The sequence below is a fragment of the Petromyzon marinus genome, chromosome 4, assembly GCF_048934315.1.
Source record: "Petromyzon marinus isolate PM22_M1 ecotype Great Lakes invasive population chromosome 4, UKy_Petmar_22M1.pri1.0, whole genome shotgun sequence".
In the NCBI taxonomy this organism is placed as follows: domain Eukaryota; kingdom Metazoa; phylum Chordata; class Hyperoartia; order Petromyzontiformes; family Petromyzontidae; genus Petromyzon; species Petromyzon marinus.
This window is the reverse complement of record NC_133670.1, coordinates 25,873,500-25,893,626: the sequence shown is the minus strand read 5'-3', so window position 1 is coordinate 25,893,626 and position 20,127 is coordinate 25,873,500. Positions and strand designations below refer to the sequence as shown.

General features: G+C 44.8%; 2 protein-coding genes across 5 annotated transcripts in view; both read right to left on the bottom strand.

Annotated features, from left to right (window-relative positions):
* Nucleotides 1-9,139, bottom strand: part of LOC116937333 (receptor-type tyrosine-protein phosphatase N2-like) — a 228,638-nt gene extending 219,499 nt beyond the window's left edge. The window contains exon 1 of the mRNA XM_032944399.2: nucleotides 8,524-9,139. Within this exon, the coding sequence (XP_032800290.2) occupies nucleotides 8,524-8,632 (109 nt within the window). The 5' untranslated portion in view covers nucleotides 8,633-9,139. The remainder of the gene's footprint in view (nucleotides 1-8,523) is intronic.
* A 1,798-nt stretch (nucleotides 9,140-10,937) lies between these two features.
* Nucleotides 10,938-20,127, bottom strand: part of NCAPG2 (non-SMC condensin II complex subunit G2) — a 39,732-nt gene continuing 30,542 nt past the window's right edge. For 3 of the 4 annotated variants that reach the window (XM_076060339.1, XM_076060346.1, XM_076060336.1), the window contains exons 23-28: nucleotides 19,390-19,697; nucleotides 17,691-17,834; nucleotides 16,599-16,702; nucleotides 13,849-13,949; nucleotides 12,575-12,677; nucleotides 10,938-11,523 (exon numbers count right to left, since the gene is read on the bottom strand). In XM_076060339.1, the coding sequence (XP_075916454.1) occupies nucleotides 11,445-11,523; nucleotides 12,575-12,677; nucleotides 13,849-13,949; nucleotides 16,599-16,702; nucleotides 17,691-17,834; nucleotides 19,390-19,697 (839 nt within the window). In that variant the 3' untranslated portion in view covers nucleotides 10,938-11,444. Of the gene's footprint in view, nucleotides 11,524-12,574; nucleotides 12,678-12,870; nucleotides 13,130-13,848; nucleotides 13,950-16,598; nucleotides 16,703-17,690; nucleotides 17,835-19,389; nucleotides 19,698-20,127 lie in introns of those variants that run through there. The other variant, XR_012933877.1, reaches the window with a different exon arrangement.

Genomic DNA, 20,127 nt, shown 5'->3' with positions numbered 1-20,127 from the left:
GTACACGATTGAATAAATCTAATTCAAAATAAATAAGGAAATCATTTTGGTCTGGCAAGAAAATTGGTTTTCTCATGCAGTGCGTCTTTTTATTTAAAAATCATCAAAAATAACGGTGTCTTCATTAAGCAGATATAAATTAAGCATAACAAGCCCCATCTCGGAGCTTTAAATATATATGCACGCATGAGCGTGTGCATTCTTTAACACGCTGACAAATGGACGTTGGATGTCACAGGAAGATTGTCTGAATCTCCTTCCAGCTCACAGCTCGAGTTCCCTGTCGACCCCCCCCCCCCCCGAGTGGATCAGCTACAGCGGACGGTGCGACTCGGAGTCCAAAGGTCAAAAGTCAAGCGCGTGAATGTCGCTCATCAGACTCAACTTTTCAAGCACGTAACGTCAAATCGCCATTCCTACAGCAGGGGCCGGGTGTGCCTCTGTAGAGTGAGCCGAGTCGACCCGTTTTGCTCCAATTTTAACTCGCGCCGTTTCGACTGACGGCGTTTCGACTGACGCCGTTTCGACTGACGCCGTTTCGACTGACGGCCAAGTGCCCCCATGTTGTAGCGGCGCCATGCCAGCCTCAATTCCGGCCTAAAACATTTCAGTAACGAAACTGATTAAGAGAATTTTGTGCGAGTTCGTTACCCTGCTGCTGGAAATAGTAAAGGAAAAATGTGGGCATTTAAAGATGGCATCACGAATATTTCCCTAAAATAATTAAAAAAATTATCTCCTTCTTACAGTGATGCATGTCTCCCCCCCCACCACACCACCAAACCTTGGATATTTCACTGACCTACATACGGCTTCTAAAGCAGCAACAAATCATTTACATTTATATTACACGCCGAGACCTTTTAGCCCAGTTAGGCTGCTCAAGCAAAAAGTGCTTTTAGCGAGCACCTATTAATTTGGGGTGGCACGGTACAAGGCTCCGGTGATTTCTGCCGATACAGCCGTGGCAGTTTTGCCATTCGCTCTCATGGAGATTCACGGAGAGATTAGCTGCAATAGCACGGCCCTGCGGATATAAATTTTCATTGATGTGCACGGCCCAGAATAGAAGTGTGTTGGTGGAATATGTTGTGATGCGACGCACACACGCGCTCGTGCGCCCCAGACAGACAGCTACTCACATAGATCCTCCGTTTTTTCCGGCCCAGTCAAACTACTGTCTAAGATTCATAATAAAGGTTTTTGGGTTAGATCGCGTTATTTATTAATGTGTCGTAACCCTCCACCACCCGACACGGCCAATCAGCAAAAAAAGTGTCACGTTGACAAAAGACAAATAATTCACTACTTTAGCCCACCGGTGTGTTGAAGAGTGAATCCACAACATTTACAGTTTGAGTACGACGTTTCGCTGGTAAATACATCCAGCATCATCGGGCGATTCGCCAGAATGGTGTAAATGTTGTGGATTCACTCTTCAACACACCGGTGGGCTAAAGTAGTGAATTATTTGTCTTTTTACTGTCTAAGATTTTGATTTTTCTCCACTCAAATCACACTGAATGCACCGTATGTCGCCTGGTTAGCACTTGCTCGCACGAGACGCTGCTTGGGAATATAAGGTGTTGTAGGCTTGGGCTGCGATGTGGCCAGAAGATAAGCAGTACATAAATGGATTTTTCAATCCAATGGAACAGAAAATAAATTTGTATCCTCTCATACGAGTTGACTTTCTCCGGACAGTTTTGTTTTTCTCTCACAAGGAGCAATCGCTCCTTCATATTTGGTTGTCCAAGCATCACGATGCAGAACATTCCTGACAAAGTCTCGATACTCGGCGAGGCTTTCCTGGACAAATATATGATGACGTAATTTTGCCTAATCTGATTATCCACTGGTGGATTATATCCCTGGTGAATGCAGCAACGCATTAACCTGCTGCAATCCGGGTCAATGGAATGCCACATTTGACTCGTCTGCAGCCTAGGGCTCAGCAATCCGTCCAATACAGGGCAGTTAAATGGAACATAATGAGGACACGCACACATTTGTCGATTCATTGTTGGATGAAGGCCTCTCCAGGCCGTGATGTGCAGGTTTGTTGCCTTTTCGTATTTCATTTTAATTTTATATATATTTTAATATATTGCAATCTTGCATTGCTCGATACTCATGTTCCGAGTGTGTTTTCGATTCCACCGACTTCATTCCCTGGTTCCTTGTCTTGTAGCTTACATCTTCAACTATTTCAATGATCTCACTCCCAAATCACCATCGCATGTCCCGTGGATATGCTCGCTCCCATCATATTATTATTACTGCTTTATCTGGTTCTTAATATTACTACTCCACTTGTTTTTTCCAGAAAAGCCTCAACGAGTCTCATGACCGTTTCTCAGGAGGCTCCTGCCAAGTTATTTCAGTAAGGGGTGGTGGTGCTCACGATGTCTATGGACGTGGATTAATTTACAGGATATTTAAAAAATGTGGATTTTTTTTTTATCTTTAGCGATGCGAAAAGTCCACCACTGTGAACAGAAACCGAGCGTGGGCTCGGAGAACACTCGAGCTGAGAGACACTTTAGTCTCTTTCACCTTTGACTCGCTTACAAATGACACCCGGGTATCAACGCTCGTGTAAGTGAGCGTTCACGCGATTGTAATTGACGTCACGCGAAGTCTAAAACTACCGTGACCTCTTTCATGACGCGGACTAAGGTCGAGTAGCACGTGGGCAGGGTTGACGGGGACGCTGGAGGGGGGTTTCCCGTGGCCCGCACATCCACAACCCTCCTGTCAATCCACTGCTGGATGAGAGCCTCCCCATGCCGTACGGGCCACGGGGGTTTCGTTGACCGCACTTCGCAGTGAGGTACGGTCAAATAGCTGATCAGTGTGGGTTTGTGAAGCGGCGAGCGTCGACGTGAAAGCGTAGAAGTACAGAACAACGATGACTTTTGCAGCACCCCACTCCCCTGCAGCCCGCAGTTGCCCGTGACACCTGAGCGTGCACAATCGCACATCCAAGCGCTGTCCTGGTTCAATACCTGCTCGGCTTCCGAGATCGGATGATATCGGGTGCATTCCAGGTGATTTGGCCACAGGCCGCTGGTGCTTTATTCTTCAGCAATTATCAGAGAGCGGCTCTGCCTCCTAATCGCGTGGCATTCATCATCGCGCTGGAGCAGGTGACGCGGGTTTGCAACTACTGCGCATAAAATGACCCCGATAAGTGTAGCACACGGCAGCAAACTCTGGCGCGTTGATCCCCGGCATCATCCAGCCTTAGCAGCTTTGGACGAAGGCGGTCGATGTTAATTTAGGGACACAGTGTGTGCGTGTGTCTATGTGTGTGCTGCGCTATGAACCCGGCGACACGGGTTCGATTCCCGCTCACGGCCAACACCAGTGACGATTATCTGAACCGGTCCCGGGCCTCCCCTAGGTCGACTCAGCCTCAAATGAGTACCTGGTGCAGTGTGTAAACATTGCCACTAGGGAGACAAAGGCGGTCGGGCGTGGTGCTGGCCACCCACCCCCTCGTGTACCGTTCCGGCCTTCATAGGTGCTCGCTAACAGTACTTGCCCCAACAGTCTGTTGAGGCTATACGGGGGATCTTTATCTTTGTGTGTGATTGTGGGAATCGGTGGCGTAGCGGTTAGCAGGCTGCGCTATGAACCCGACGACCTGGGTTCGATTCCCACTCATCGCGGTCGACACCAGTGGCGATTATCTGGAACGGACCTGGACCTCCCCTAGGTCCACTCAGCCTCAAATGAGCACCTGGTGCAGTGTGCGAACATCGCCACTAAAGAGACAAATGTGGGTGGGCGTGGTGCTGGCCACCGTCCACCTCGTGTACTGTGCCGGCCTTCATAGGTGCTCGCTAACACCACTAGGAGCACTTGTCCCAAAAGTATCCACCATTGTTTCCATTCGACATTGTTCACGGTTCTTCATTAAGGGGCCATGTTCTGTCAGATTTTTTTTTATTTGTGTGAAAATTGCCACCACGCACGAACGCACGTCCACTTGGGGGCAAGTGGAGAGAGCTGTTATGGGTGCCCACATTTATATTTCATAACTGCAGAGACTCTACTGAAATACGCGTTCTGCTCGAGGAAATGTCTTTTGCCTTTTACAATGGGCAGCGGCGCGATTAGTGCTTTCGTCGGTGTACTCAAAGACAATGCAGTGTGGATTAATGAAGCATCTCAATGACATTGCATGTCACGATGCCCTACAAATATGGGGACATGCGCAGAGGGAACTTAGCAGAGAGGAAAGATTTTTTTCATTATTTTTTTCTTTTTAAAGATATTTTTTAGGATATTTTGATGAATATTGTTTAGATAAAACTATATTAACTACTTATTTTCCCAAGTTGTTTACTGCAACCCAGCATGACGCCAACGCCACTTTAACACTTTTGAACTTTCCCATTTATGATACTAAATAAATTCTTAAATAACAAAAACACGAATGAGAAAGGAAAAAGTATATTTCCCTTTTCTAAGCAGCATATTAAGGGCATTGGTTAAAATCTTATTACACCAGCCTCGCACCATTGATCGTTCTTGCAACCCACCCTGGTGAATGTTCCGTGTTTAACAATTTATCAGGATGCATGCAAAGATCTGATGCGGGATTTAATTAATAATGGTAATAATGGTAAAAAGGCGACCAGGCCGATTGTGGCATGGCAGAAGGGCAGGGGCTTTGCCAGCCAGGCACTGAGCTATTTCAAAAAGACTGTGCAAGGGTATAGTCTGTATGTCTGTGTATCTGTGTGAAGCGTCCATCCTTAAAAATAAGCGAAAAGTGACAAATGTGGTTCCACCAATGGGGCAAGCACTGCATTTTCTTTGGGTTGAATTTGAAATTTGGCATTTCATTTACATACGTACATTTGAAAACATTTAATAACAACCAAGATGACAATGATAGCATCATGGAGAGATTAACACGGCCTGATCGATTTTAGACCTCTGAGGAACACAAAATGTATGAAAATTAATAGACGTTGTCAATCAGCTCTCAAGACTACAATAAAACAATCTGTCCCATCGAGCATGACAATAACAAGGCCATCTGCACAATAAGTCTTCACCATTTGGAATACAGTACTTGGTTTACACGCAAAGTTGACTTTTTCTTTTTCAGGAACCAATTTTTGTCAAATAAAATTTTCATAATGAATACGAACAGAGCTATAAAGTCACGGCGGCCAGAAGACCATAGCTGGGAGCAGAAGGAAGGCCCCACCTGCTGCTGTAATAGCAGCAACCGTTATTGGTCGCTGTCCATTAGCCGGTGGTGCTGAAAGTGCAAATCCCGTTAGGACTGAAGAAGCCTATCTTTAGTAGCGATGATTTCTGTTTGTGGCCAATAACTGAATTTTTGCACAAATGAGTGAATTATCAAAGAATTCGCTCTCAGCCATATCAAAAAATAGTTACTGTAGTTTTGACACCTTAGATGGGACCAATGTCTGCTCTGGCTCATGGACTAGATGGCGAGCCCTGCAAGTTTGAATATTAACGATTCACTCACGCTGAGAACCAATGAATTTAAACTATTCAGAGTCACTATGATGCCATTAAACAATCTATTGTTTTTTACTCTCTCGTTTGTATTGTTTCTTGCTCTACAGTTCTACTTGATCATGAGCTGAATCGTAACTTGAGCATTTTAATGTCATTTTCATTCATCTCAAATAATATATTCTCACAAACACACTATTTGAAAGTGTATCGGTATTGTGATAATATTTTTTTAATTGATTATTCGATGCCTCGTTACACGCCAACCTACTTGATATGTAACTAGATACCTCACTATTATATTGACAGTAAACATTGTGGGTGACTTCTATTTCAAGATTAATGTTTTTATTATGTTGTCTCGTCGCTATTCCTTGTAAGTCGTCTCGCTTATACTTTTTAGTTTTCACACATTCGTTATTTGAGCTAGAAGGAAAACTTGAATTTCGCATGCATCCAAAATGCTACATTTTCACACACTCGCAATTATACTCGCACTGTGAGCGTAAGCAACACTCATTGCTGAATACTAACACGCCTAAATAGCACCATCGCTGGAGCACTACCACCATGTATATGCCACTATTCAAACGACTGCGTAAAAACGATTTACATCAGGAAATGTTTTTTTATGTGATTCTTACCAGGGCCCGTGGAGCAAAGTTCAGTCTCCAGCTATGATCTACGATCTCTCGAGCATCTCTAATTATGCACTTTATAATCCTTGCCTGCAACGTCAACCTGTTATAAATGTTTCCTTTTAGGCCACAGTAGCATCGATGAATGTGTTGAGGTTTATTTTTGTTATTCTTCCATCTTGATTTGAACTCACCTGATGACGGACGCTTGTGTTGCGACCGAAACGTCGTGTTCTTTTATTTTTTTTTCTATCTACGTGACTTTACCGAAAGAACCAGAAAGTATTTGTTATTCCTGTTGTGCTTCTGCACCACTGCCAACGCAGCAGGAGCAGCGACATCGCCAAATCATGCATGACCACTGCACACAGTGCAGTGGTGCAGCTGTCGAGCATGCAGGTAGTGCAACTGCACCGGGGCCCAGGCGCCGGGCTACGAAGAGGATGGTGGGGGCGAGGATAGGACAGGGGGACGACCCCATTTTCATTCGCTGCACCACGGCCCATGGCCCCATATTGGCAACCACGGGACGCCGCTGATACAGTGCAATTAACAACTTGAGGCACATCAGAGCAACGTGTGCTCGCGCCAACGACCACCGTGAACCCAACGCCAGGCTCAATCGGCACGGCCGCCTCTGCACTTAGCCGCACTAATTGCTGATTACGCCAAGTTGGTAATGCAATATGTAGGGTGGTAGTCTTGGAGACGGCAAACACGGGCGGCGTGTGGGGTGGCCGAGAGAGGAAGGGCTACATTGCAACCGCCCCCCTCTCACGGAGTCGCCAAATAAATCAACCCAAACGCGTTACCCTGTTTAAACAGAGCAGCAGCAGCCGGGCGCGTTGTTGTCGCGATAAGTGCCCGTGTGAACGAGGCTGTTGTGGTGGCCGACTGAACTTGTAAATGTAAGACCATCGGTGACTGAGTGCCACCTGCAAACTCTCGGAGTGCCATGGAGGGCTGGTACAGACATAGGAGTCGAGTCTGCTGTCAAACACTGAAAAACATTGTTCGAATTTGGGTTGGTAAAATTATTTTGTGGAGGCTGATTTTGTTCACAAATATGGCAAGTGCAGTGAAGTTATACACTACTGGAAGCCCCTTGACTAAACATTGAGAAATTCGTTAACAGAGTAATTCCCCTCTAGTGTAGTGTGATGGTGAAGCCAACATTCAGGCAGGCATAGCCCACTACCGGTTAAACCAAGTAATAAACACACAAGAGTGGATACTACTTTGCAAGCACTAGAGAGGGCACACTGGGGCAAATTTTCAACCATAACTAAGACCATGAACACATCCGCCCAGATGTCACCGTGGCTGGCCCTATCATCTTTCCGGAGATGATAACAATGAGTTGCTATAACATTGTGGCAAATTAACGGATGTCGTTCAGATGATGAACATGGCCCGGCCAGGGAAATGTGGAATTGTCACTGTTGCGATAGTAACGCCAAGTGAGAGACGAACACCGGGGCATTGCTCTCTTGAGAGGGGATAGTTTGACTTTGACAGAGCAGAGTATACAGGCCTACTTTAGTCTGAGATTTTTAAAATACCGGGTTTAATAACGGACTCACTTGACAAAGCTGCATATATATCGTGTGAGCCTACGTTCGGTTTGTCTACAATACATGTTCAAATATAAACCTTTTAAATGATGAACTTCTATAAAGGACAAAAGCAATGCGATGGCCTTAATTGTAATCTCGGGAGAGACGTACACGGTGCTGATGACTGGGCCAAGCACAAACCGACCACTGTGTTTTTTTACTGCTGCACTTAATGGTTAATGCCAATTAGCATAATTAGTTAGCTCGCCGCAATGCTGCTCGTGCGTGTGCGTGTCTTGGGCGAGGGAGCACATCTGGCCTTCCCGTGTGGTTTTTGTCAATTAGGGCCCCGCCTCTCATCCTCACACTGCACACGTGTAATAATCGTTCTCTCGATTAAATATCGGTGGGGTTTTTTTTAAAATGAGCCTTGATAGCCACCTCCTCACTGCGGAGTTGTCAAACACGCACACGGCTGATGTAACGCCGCTGAGATACCACGCACAAAAAACTGATAAAACACAGTGCGCTACGCAAACAGCTGATGCAAAGAACGCACAGCTGATGAAACACAACGCTCCGTACACACACACAGCCGCTATAACTAATGTATGTACAGTCAATACAAAATGCTCACTAATACGCGCGGCACAGAGACCCGATCAACCTAATTCTGTAGCAGCAGAGGCTTCTGTCATGGCAGAGACCGCCAACGCTTTAACTCGACTTGCGGTGCTGATGAGTCGAGGTTAGGGTGAGGAGACATTGGGTGAGGAGCGATACCCCCCATTATATAAAAAAACACCACAGCCAGCAGCACTGACCGTGTCCAGAGTCAGAACCCAGCAGTCGTGCTTGCTGGCCGCGTGGAGACATCAGCAGCAGCAGCAGAATGTAGGGCAGGAAGAGCCGTGTGCTCCTGCCTGTCCCCATCCCGGCACCAGCAGCAGGAGCAGCGCGCTCACGGCCCGAGCCGCTTGCACATGATGGTCGCTCCGGCCCCCACGCCTCTCCCCGAAGCGTCAGGCACACGCGATGGTATAATGATGGTGATGTTTTCGATAGTAATGTCAATGATGCCTAATTCTTATCAATAGAACGATACAAGGCGTGGAGCGAGCGGCGCGGGCAGCGGGACGGCGAGCGCTTTGGCTCTCCCTCGGCGAGGGGGAGAGGGGAGCCGGGTGGTGGGGGGGGGATGAGTGCTGCGGTGGAGAGAACGGCGAAAGAAGGAATCGCTCGTGAGCAGTGACGTCACCGTTCATTGACAATGTTCGCTCGGCTCGTCCACGGTGCCCGCTCACGAGCATCATGACGCGATTCGCTTAAGGTCGCGGCTTAAATTATTCGCCTTTGAGCAGCGAACAGATGCGGAAATAATATCCACCAGCGTATCACGACACACACACATATATCTGCTAAATGTACAGACGGGCACTGCATCGCCTTCGCGAGCGCCGCACGCGCCGTTTGGAGGCGACCACGCTGGGCTCACGCGGCGTCAAACACCGCCGCTTTGAGGGACGTTATCGCCTTCATTACTCATTACCAACAAACATGTTCACGTATTTCTGCTATACACTGTCAAATAACGAAGACGGTTAACGTAACACGTAGGTTTTGCAGTGAATGACTCAGTTGATTGTTGGGTCACACCACGTAATGATGAGCAAATCTATGCGATTGAGCGAATGCTGAACTTATTTCGCACCGTATTATCTAACCGTACTAATCGGAGGTGCGGGATTAGGAGCCCTCCACCACCCAATTGTTATCGTTTCAGCTCACTTGTAAGGTGAAGAACAATCCTCACAACGAAATGTAACAATCAGTGGCGTAGTAACGACATCAGATACGGGGGTACGGCACTCGGTCTGGTGGAGCCCCAATATTTGATTCATCTCGCACGGTCTCATTTCGGGCTATAGGTCGCGGCTCATCTTCCCGAATCACATTATTACGCTCACGGTCTCCAACACTCAACGCTGTAGGGGCGCTCCGTTTTAAATAAGCTTTTGTTCTTTTACACTGTGAAAAAGTATCTCATCGACAACAGGTTTTTATTTTGGGTTAGAGCGCGTAAAGTGTCGTTAAACCCGCCACGACCCGAAACAGCCAATTAGTAAGGTTTGTCACGTAAACAGAACATGCCAATTCGTCCCTAGTACAGCACACCGGTGTGTTGGAGATCCAAGCCACATTTACAATCTGAGTACGACGTTTTGCCAGTAATTAACTAGCTTACAACTAAATGGCTCTCAAACACACCGGTATGCTGTACTAATGATGAATTGGCATGTTCTATTTACAACCCTTTACTAGTTGGCTGTCGGGTGGTGGCGGGTTTAACGGCACATTTATATATTTATATACGCACTCTAACAAAAAAACCCCTTTATTATGGATATTGGTCGCGAAAGCCGACGTGTTAAACTAACACACCTCATGGTGGTTGTCAAGGAAGCCCCAACTCGTAGCTTTGACCACCGGGGGGGGGGGGGGGGTCAATTAGATGTAACTTTTCGTTTGAAATTGCATCGAACATCAGAACAAGAAGCATAAATGCAGAGTAATAATACAGGAAACAGAATCCATTCCGACTTCCTGTATCGTTGTCCTCATGCTCGATGTAGCTTCAAACTAAACGTATATAATTGATACATTTGTGAGTATTTTTCAACTTATTAGTAAGCTCATACAATAGTAAATTGGCGAGTTAAACGCATGTACACGCTACAATGTGTTTGGCTGTGTCGAGCTCCCAATGTCAGATTTGGAGATCTTGACATCGCCTAACCCAAAAATCGATTATGGAGACGGCACAAGCAAAATACCACAAATTACACCAAAAACCACAGCTCACGTGTGGTTTCTTTCATTTTAATTGTTTTAACCATAACCACATTTCATTCCCTTCTCCAAGTGACAGCCTCAAACGGCTACACTCCCCAATCTCCCTCTCATGGGCATCCCTTTCTCAAGTTGTAGGGGTTATTTGACCACACGTCACCACGTTGATAAATATCAGGGAGCATAGACGTAGAGTATAACAATGGATGTTGCTGCACTGCCCACAATGCAACTCTGCAGGCTATAACGGCCGTTATTCACAGCGGTTACCCATCAAAACATATCCACGCTCATAACCAGCTCTCGCTTCTGAAATCTGACGAGATCGGCTGCGTTCTGGGTTATTTGATCAATGGAATTAGGTAAGAAAGCACAACAAATACACAAATAGGAAACATGGTGTTTTATAGCACCTAAAATATATGACAAATCCAGTGAAGGGATGCTCATCACAAGTCACAAGACAACGTGATCAACAAAAACATTTATATGCACAGCGGACAAGAGATGAAAATGTTGACTGCGAGGGAAAGGAATTTCTTGACCATGTGTGTGCGTTGAACATCTTTCTTACCGTACGTAGCCACCGTGATAATCGGAGGTGCGAATAAGCAGCAGAGGACATATGAAAAGTGGGGATGGGATAAAGAAGTTAGGCTTTGAAAGAGTAGTGGGAAATTAAGATGAAAGGAGAATGTGTGTTTGATGTGCAGGTGAATGCAAAATAAGTGAATGCCATTTACTATATAACAATGTTATGAATTCAGCAATACAATTAATATTATAAGCATCTGCTAAATGACATAAATATGGTACTACAGGGCCATTTGATTTACTACAAATTTTACATTTCATATGCACTATGAAGAAAAACTTTGCATGCATATGCAGCTCTTCAGCCTTGTGTGTGAGCAGTTAAGTGTTGGGATGGCAAAAGTATTGACAGGATTCGTCGGTCCTCTTCATACAAAACCCTGAGAGATAGAGAGAGCACAGTGAGCCAGCCTGTGCAAACAAAACCATGACAAACACAACTCGTATAAACAATTGCAACAATTTATGTGAAAACAATAGGAATCAGAAGGATGACTCTCGATTTAAAGGCACCAAAACATTTACATAACTGCGGTGTGATCTAGACACTCATTAAATGGACACAGACTAACCCGATCTCGAATTTGTACACTCCTAGCTGCCACTGCTATTCAGTGGCCTAAAATAAAATAAAATGTTTTGCTCCGGATGACCACTGCAAAGTATTATCTGTATTTTGATTTTGTGTGCTGATCTTAAAGGTGCATTGAAAAATGTGATACTTCGACTGATGCTCCTGTTGTTTGTGGAGTGACTCATGCAGCCAGCTGTGGCTCTAGGGTTTGGTGTTACATGTTATTTATGTAGTTTATTGTTAAAAATTCGGTCACAGTTCCTATGATCACTGTTACATTGCATTTATGGCTTTATTTTGGTGATTTATAAAAGTCTGTTGGTTTGGCCATGTTTTTGTTTATTGTAGTACGGAGTTAGACTGATGGCCTTAATCTAAGTTTTCTTGTTGTTGTTTGACTTGCATCCCACTGGGATTTTTGCACACAGCGTTGGTGTACGGTGTTATTTCAGGAATATTTTGATGTTTTTTCCTGGATTTTCTGTTTGCACATGCACAAAGTCACTTTAAGATGTTTTCTTGTTCATGTTTTTGTTTTTTTGTTTGTTGCGGTTGCACCCGATTCAAGAGCCGAATGGCTCACAGGGCTATACCAAATAAATGAAACTATGAACTATGAATTTACACCTACACACCATGAAATAAGCCAGTCCATGTGTCCCAATGTGCACACCCAATTTGTCCAACAATAACACAATATCCAAAAGTTTTCGTGGATAAATACACTAAACCTCACTGTCAAATTGGAAAGTCCAATTAAACAAGACTGAATCGCAAAGCACAGCAGTGAGGCTCTGAGAAGCCCTGGTGGTACTTCCATACTGCATGCCTGGGAAGTTTACTTCCAAACAACGTACCTGTCAACTGTGTTGGATTCGTCCATCATGGAGGTGGCGTGAATGTCCAGCTGATTCTGGATGGCCTTGGCCACGGAGCCGATATCTCCACCTCGTCCTTTGGCTGAAGGGGAGAGAGGGAGGTAGGTGCAGGAGTTGTGTCAACCCTTCGCCGCACACAATCCCATCAAACTGAGGCCCCTACCTTGGTGTGCACTCAAGCGAGACAGCCGTGATCAATGGTGTTGAATCGAAGACAAGATGCCAAATGCACACACTCTTCTCCAACAAGGGAAGGAAGCCTTCCCCATGCGTACCCGTCTTTGCTCCATCATCCTCTAGCACTCTGGTCACGTATGCAAGGGAGCAAATGCTCATGCGCGTACTTGGAATTGTATTAGACAGTTCTGGCATCTGAAGGCAAGCAGATGCCAATCTTGTGCGTGACTTGGAGGTAGACCAAGGAGATGCAACAGGAAAGTAATTAGGAGTATTGCAGCTGTCGGGCCACATGCAGTGCTGACACCTCCTGTCTCGCACACCTCGTGGGCCACTGTCAACTGCCTGCCTCTCACACTGGGCAATACAAATTCAATAAATATTCAGCAGGTGCTGAGAATATGTATAGCAGATTTTTTTTATGTTCATTTCTTAGAACACTTTAAAATTATGGAGAGATAATAATATTCCATTGCAGATAATTGTATTGTATATTTTTTTATGATATTTACGTAAAGTATTAGAAATTACGATTACAAAGCCATTCAGAAAAGGAAAGTAAAAAATGCACTGCCAATTGGCTCTCTCTCCACTGTCAAGCAGAAATTAAAAATGTAAACATGAAAGTTAAATTAGTTGAAAGCTTACAACAGTGGTCCCAAAGCAGGTCAGAAATCAGGCTGGCAAGAGACAGGTCACTGCCAAACCTTCCCATAGACACTTGTTGGAACACGGCCAGTTGGTACACTCATTACACTGTTGGACATAGGCCATTTGAGAGGTATGCACACATGGCACAGATGATAATGGGGGTGTGACAACTTGTCGACAGTTTAGTTTACCACATCACCTTCCACCCCAACATCACCACCACCACCACCATGTCACCAATTCCACATCACCTCATCAACGAGGCAGTGCTGGTTTAAGGGGTCTGGTCCCACTAGACTTGCTCTTCTCCGAGCTCACGGATTGCGTTGAACTTAATCAACGGACTTGTTATACACACCTGTGCCCATTCACATGGCAGACGGAGGAGTGCAAGGCTGCACCAATTTCCACATAGCTGCGCTTACCCTTGAAGATGGTGTGGATGATGTGTAACACAGACGTGATGCCCACGAGGCTTTGAAGCTCGTCCGAATGCACGCACTCCTCCAATTCAGACAGAAATGACCTGAATGTGCACAATTGAAGTCGAAGATGTTTAAGGGCATACAACTGTGACAGTTCAAAGAGGTGAATCTTCAAACTATTCTAAGGGGGCAGATACCAGCGTAAAAGGAGATGAGGGCAGTTTGAGCGTTGGTAAATAAGAATATATGCACTTACAAAAACACACACAGAACTTTTTGCTAATGCATAGTAAGGTCACCATCTACATTGGAATACAAGAATTTTAACGCCATGGAAAATGTGATAAAAAGGGAGAAGTCTGAAAAACACTGGAAAAGTGGTTGGGTAAATTTTAAAATGGAGTGAGGAATTGAGGCTTTGGTATTTACCGACGTCTGTGAAGCCAAATATAGCATCCAATTTATGTTTGCTAGGCTCTTCATACGGGATTTTTTTACGACTGATTAAGCGAGGAATAACGAAGTGGAGTAGAGAGCAAATTCAGTAACAATGTTAGAAGCATTCAGATTGTATGGAATGAAGGAAAAGAGCCCTTAAGGTAGAATAATTTCATGACCTTATGTCATTGCCTGGTTTTGGCCAATGCACAGTATTCTATGCGAGCCTAACATTACAGTTTGAAGAGGGACACTACAATGCATAACAGAAGATGACAGATCTCAAAACTTCTTGAAGCAAAATGAATTTTCTCTTTGGAGAAAAAAAAATGTTGCTGGTAAATATAGAACATGAAATTGGCTTTGCGCTTGTCACTCAACAATCATGCACAATCAAATTGATGTCAGCACATTCAAACATTAAACAGTTCAAACTACATAGCGTTAATGCACATGCAATTTTTTTATCATTCTATATAATAAAATTATATGAAAACAATGTTTATTTATTCATCCACAAGATACCAAAATATATTTCATGTTCCCACCGTAATTCTATTTTAATTCCTTTTTTCTGCACTGCACTGCACTCAAGGGCACAATTGTAAAAATGTGTTTTTTTTAATCCAAGTAATATAATGGTAAAATTCATTTTAGAAGATGTACATAAACATAAAGGATCAATGTGGGTTTGACCTTTTCATCCCATCAGTAAACATGGGATGGGATACCATCAATTATGTAGAAATGTTTATTTAAATATTTTGGGCAGTGTAAATTTGTGATTGGGAAATCAACACAGATTATTGCACACATGCACATGCATGCGCACATACATAAATATGAAATAGGTACAAAACATGCATAACAATGAGCAGCACAGAGGAGTGGTGAACCTACGTGCCTTTTCAGTGTTATATACATAATGGTCTGCATGGAAGTTAGTATTAAAATATTAAGACACTATCTACTGAAGATGATTAAAAACATGTTGTGCTCTGTACAAAACAAATGCATTGATGTATTAACCTGAGTGGTATAAAATAGCCAGAGTTGGGAACATATCTAGTGAGAATGTTTTTTAAATAAACACTATGCTTTGTTGTTTTTGTAAGTACAATCATGCAGGTGTTTCTGCTAAAAGTACGAGTCACATACCATGTGTCTGTACTATTGCAGGCATAAATATACTTCAGGAAGAAACCTTACCACGAGTGCCAGTTACACACTTATGTAACAAAAGATTCAGATAGGAAAAAACTCACACTTACCTGCACTGCTTGATTATTAAGTACCATCTTTAAGAATCCAAAGAATAGACTATGTGCTTAAAGTTAATTGCACATTATTACATGTGCAGTGACATCGCGGATGTCACTGTGTAATGCCGGCCCGAGAGAGGCACGGTGTGCGATGTACTCACATCGCGGACACCACGTATATGTGGGTGTAGTACCGGCCCTAGAGGGGCTCGGTGAGCGAGCGCTGAGTCATAGCGCTGAGTCGCACCACGCTCGGCGTGCAGTGCCGACCCCTACAGGATGGGGTGCGAGAGTGTCAGCCATGGAATGGGGTTACTATAGGCCATGGCACTCTGGTTGACCCCGGAGGACACGTGACTGGTAAAGTCTACACAGGGGCCCCAAGTGGGGGATAGGAGTGGTCACGTGTCGGGGCGAGATCTTGCTAGAGGATTCGAGAAGGTGGTCGTGGCCAAGGGCGGAGCCAGCCACGACCAGTGAGGATATAAGCTGGGTCCCCAGAGGGACCAGGGTTCAGCGTTGCCGTTGTCATCTGAAAATCTACGTTCGACGTCCGTGTCGAGTCACCAACACGTGGACCTGGACCCAAGCTGGAGTCCTGTCCGTTGTAGCTACTCCCAGTGTATGTGTAGTTAATTTAACATTCTTTACATAGCCTAAATGTGATCTTAAATTCAAGACTGAAAACTATGAATTATCAAGTGTGGGATATAGGTTAAAGTCAACATCTAAGAGTAATACTCTTAAAAAAAGAATTTAAGCAAAATCAAATGTGTGCAGGCAATCCATCCTCACTGCAATAAGCAGGTCTGCATGTAATGATTTGCCCCCCATCAGTGCAATCAGATTCAGGATGAAAGTATTTTTTATTGCAATTGTGATAAATGTAGTGCCCCTCTTGGCTGCAAGAAGCATGTAAACCAGTTAGACGCAGTAAATAAGAAACTAAAATAATTTCACATTTACCTTGAAAATAAAACATAAATAATGAATGGATACGTTGTTATGTGTCTACTAGGCACTGTTAACAGACGGTCTCTTTTTGCGCACCTGGTAATTTTATTGTTACGAAGCACAGTCGCCAGGATGCAGGCAGAAAGGGGGGGCATGTTGGACATCTTCTCCAGGAGCACGGGGGTGCTCTCCGCCATGTTCTGATGCACAACACACAACGTGAGCTGCTCAACACTATATTCTTAGTTTTTTCGGTAAAGTCACGTTGAAGAGAAACAACAAAATAACAAAATATATATAAAACAATAAAAAATTCTCACGACGTTTCGACCATAACTCAAACGGTCATCATCACTCAAACGGTCATCATCACCTGATGATGACCGTTTGAGTTATGGTCGAAACGTCGTGATGATGACCGTTTGAGTTATGGTCGAAACGTCGTGAGAATTTTTTATTGTTTTATATATATTTTGTTATTTTGTTGTTTCTCTTCAACGTGACTTTACCGAAAAAACTAAGAATATGAATTACTGCAGTCACGAAAGCTTTAAATCAAAACTGCTCAACACTGTTTGGGAATCCGTATGTCTGTGAGATTAAGGGCACTTAGAGATCACCAGTCTCACCCTGTGCACATCTGCAGTATGCTCACCTTTCGAACGATCATTTAAAAACCTCATGCCACAGCGAGAAAGAAACAATGTCAAGGCACATAAGCACCTGCATTCGCTCACACTCAAACCGTACATATAGTAAGCAGCATATTGGTGTATCCCCACATGTACACAAAGTCATACAGTGTATGGCTAGCATTACCTGAATTGATTATCTTTAGCTGTTAGCATTAAACACCTCAAGTGATTGTCCATTAAAACTGTACTACCTGGTCTTTAATGTAGCCATCCACTATAATGGACTTTTTTTTTAAATCAAATTCTTCCAAGACATCAACAGTACCAAACTTTCAGCTAATGATCAAATTTGTGAGCATTACCAATCAGCTGTTCTTAACAATAATTTGCAGCGAGCCACAGCACCTGACTAAAGCGGCACTCTGCTTATCGCACCTATTAGGTATACGCACACTCCTATACCTAATAGAAATCAGCGACAAAGTCCATAAACACAATCTCTCAGTCCGCCCACTCTCCCTAAGGAGCAACTCCAGCCTTTCATCCCTCGTACCTTTTGCATTATGTTCTTAGTTTCAGCAACCACAGCCACCATTGTGATTGAGACAATGCCATGGAAGAGGCCCTCTTGGAAGGCTCTCCACTGACATACGGTGCCCAATAATCCTGCTAGTGCAGGACCAAGCTCCAGCAGCACCTGTAACACCAACACATCCCCATGTGGGTAAGGGTGGTAAACTGGACAACCGACTTTAATACCATGCATACCACTAGTTTTTAATTTATTCAGGGAAGTACTGAGACCCATGTCATGAGGGTACTGCTTTAAGCTGCTACACCAATTCTTCATTAAACGACACATTTATATATTTACGCGATCTAACCCAAAAAAACCTATATTATGGTCTTCGTTGCTAATTTATACATGCTAAAGGAAACCACAGAACTGAAAAACAATCCCACTCAGAGAATAACGATTTTAAAAATCTGGACAAATAGGCCAGCAGCCTACTTGCATTTACTAGCCACCTAGTAGCCTCTCATGCACTCAATGAGTTCTATATGAACCAACTCTTCCCTCCAAAATGCTGAATTACTCTTGGAGGCAAGACATTTATTAATACTAACACACTAACAGAAAGGGGTAACTGCCCCTTCACCAGATAACAACCTATGGTGGTGGTCCACCAGGCTAACTACACTAACTGCACTGGGAGTAGCTACGATGAACGGGACCCCAGCTTGGGTCCAGGTCCCCGTGTTGGTGACTTGTCTTTGGACGTAGGGTAGTAGAACGGAGAGTCTTCAGGATAACAACAGCAGCCGGTCCCACTGGGGGCTCGGCTTATATCCTGTGTGGCGGGGCTCGCTCCGCCTCTAGCCACGACCACCTTCTCGAATCCTCGAGGAGCATCTCCAACTGGACACGTGATCCCCCCAGCCCCTCCGATCACGTGTTCTCCGGGGTCAACCAGAGTGCCATGGCTCCTTTGCAACCCCGTTCCGTGGCCGGCACCCTCACACCCTATCCTCTAGGGGCTGGCACTGCACGCAGCGCGTGGTGCCATCCGTCGCTGTCAATCAGCGCTCACCGAGCAAAACTTAGGGCCAGTACTGCATCAAAAATTCCAGTGGTGTCAGCGATGTCATTACATCGCACGCCGTGCCTCTCACTGCCCGGCTTCACACAGTGACATCCCGCGATGTCACTACACAGATATGAATTGCCTTCCACATCGCTTCATCACTCAAATTAACACTGTACTAACAAGAGTGTCACCTCCTACACAACACTTTCTATTCAATTCCCGTTTTTTCCCCCAATATATACACATATACAAAGACATAGATCCCCTGAATAACTTTAACAGACTGTTAGGGCCAGTGCTGTTAGCGAGCACCACTGAAGGGCGACACGGCACACGAGGTGGGTGGCCAGCACTCGCTAGGCCGCCTGTCTCCCTAGTGGCGATGTTTACACAATGCACTAGGTACCCATTGGAGGCTGAGTCGACCTAGGGGAGGCCCAAACCGGATAAAAAATTACCACTGGTGTTGGTCTTGGGCAGGAATCGAATTTTGGGTCGCCGGGTCTGTAGCGCAGCACACTAACCGCTAAACTACCACTCCCCACATACACATATACCACACACAGCACATACATCCACAGATAATACGCATCATCAGCAAACAGCCAGAAATGTTAATCGAGAGATTAAAAACTACATTGACCCTGTGGTTAAGGGGGGTACCTGTTGCGCGACATCCACCTGCTTGCGGGTACAGCGGCCCATCATTTGCATGAGCTTTTGGAACACGGTTGGAGCAGCCTGCACGAGTTCTCTGAGCTTCTCCTGCGAGGCGGCGATGGCGATACGTGCGGCAGCATCAACGACAGGTTTTGCCCTGCTCCGGGCACGTGTCACTCTTGCCTCTGCGTTTTTGCCGACGGCGCTCGCTCCGGGCACCTCGGTCGCGTCCTCGTGGTCCTGGCACAGGCAGTGCCTCAGCACGCTCTGCAGAAGTTGCAAGCCCAGCGGCAGGCACTGCACTCCTTTATCTGAGAGCAATCATGAGAATTAAACAGTTGTGGTCATTATTGTTGTGTTCCAGGTGTACAAGGAACTGTTCGAAAATATCAATTAATGAAAACAGAATAACTTCATGAAAGCACAATCAGAAGCCTGTTCAAGGCTCAGAAGCAAGTTATCAAGTTGCTGCTTCAGTGAACTTTTCTGAAGGCCATTCGGCCAAAACGTCAAGATAATCATTTTCTCATTGATAATATTAAAAAGGGTTCATTTTAATTAATGTGTCACGTTTTGACTTCAGAAGCATTTTTTTTATATCTTAAAGAGCCATTCTCTGATACAGGGTCATCCACCCCATGCTAAATATTAAAAATGAATATGTATGTCTCATTACATGATGCTAATGGCACATAACTATGATGAATGGGTGCCAGAAAATAAGTGCAGATGTATGGTGTT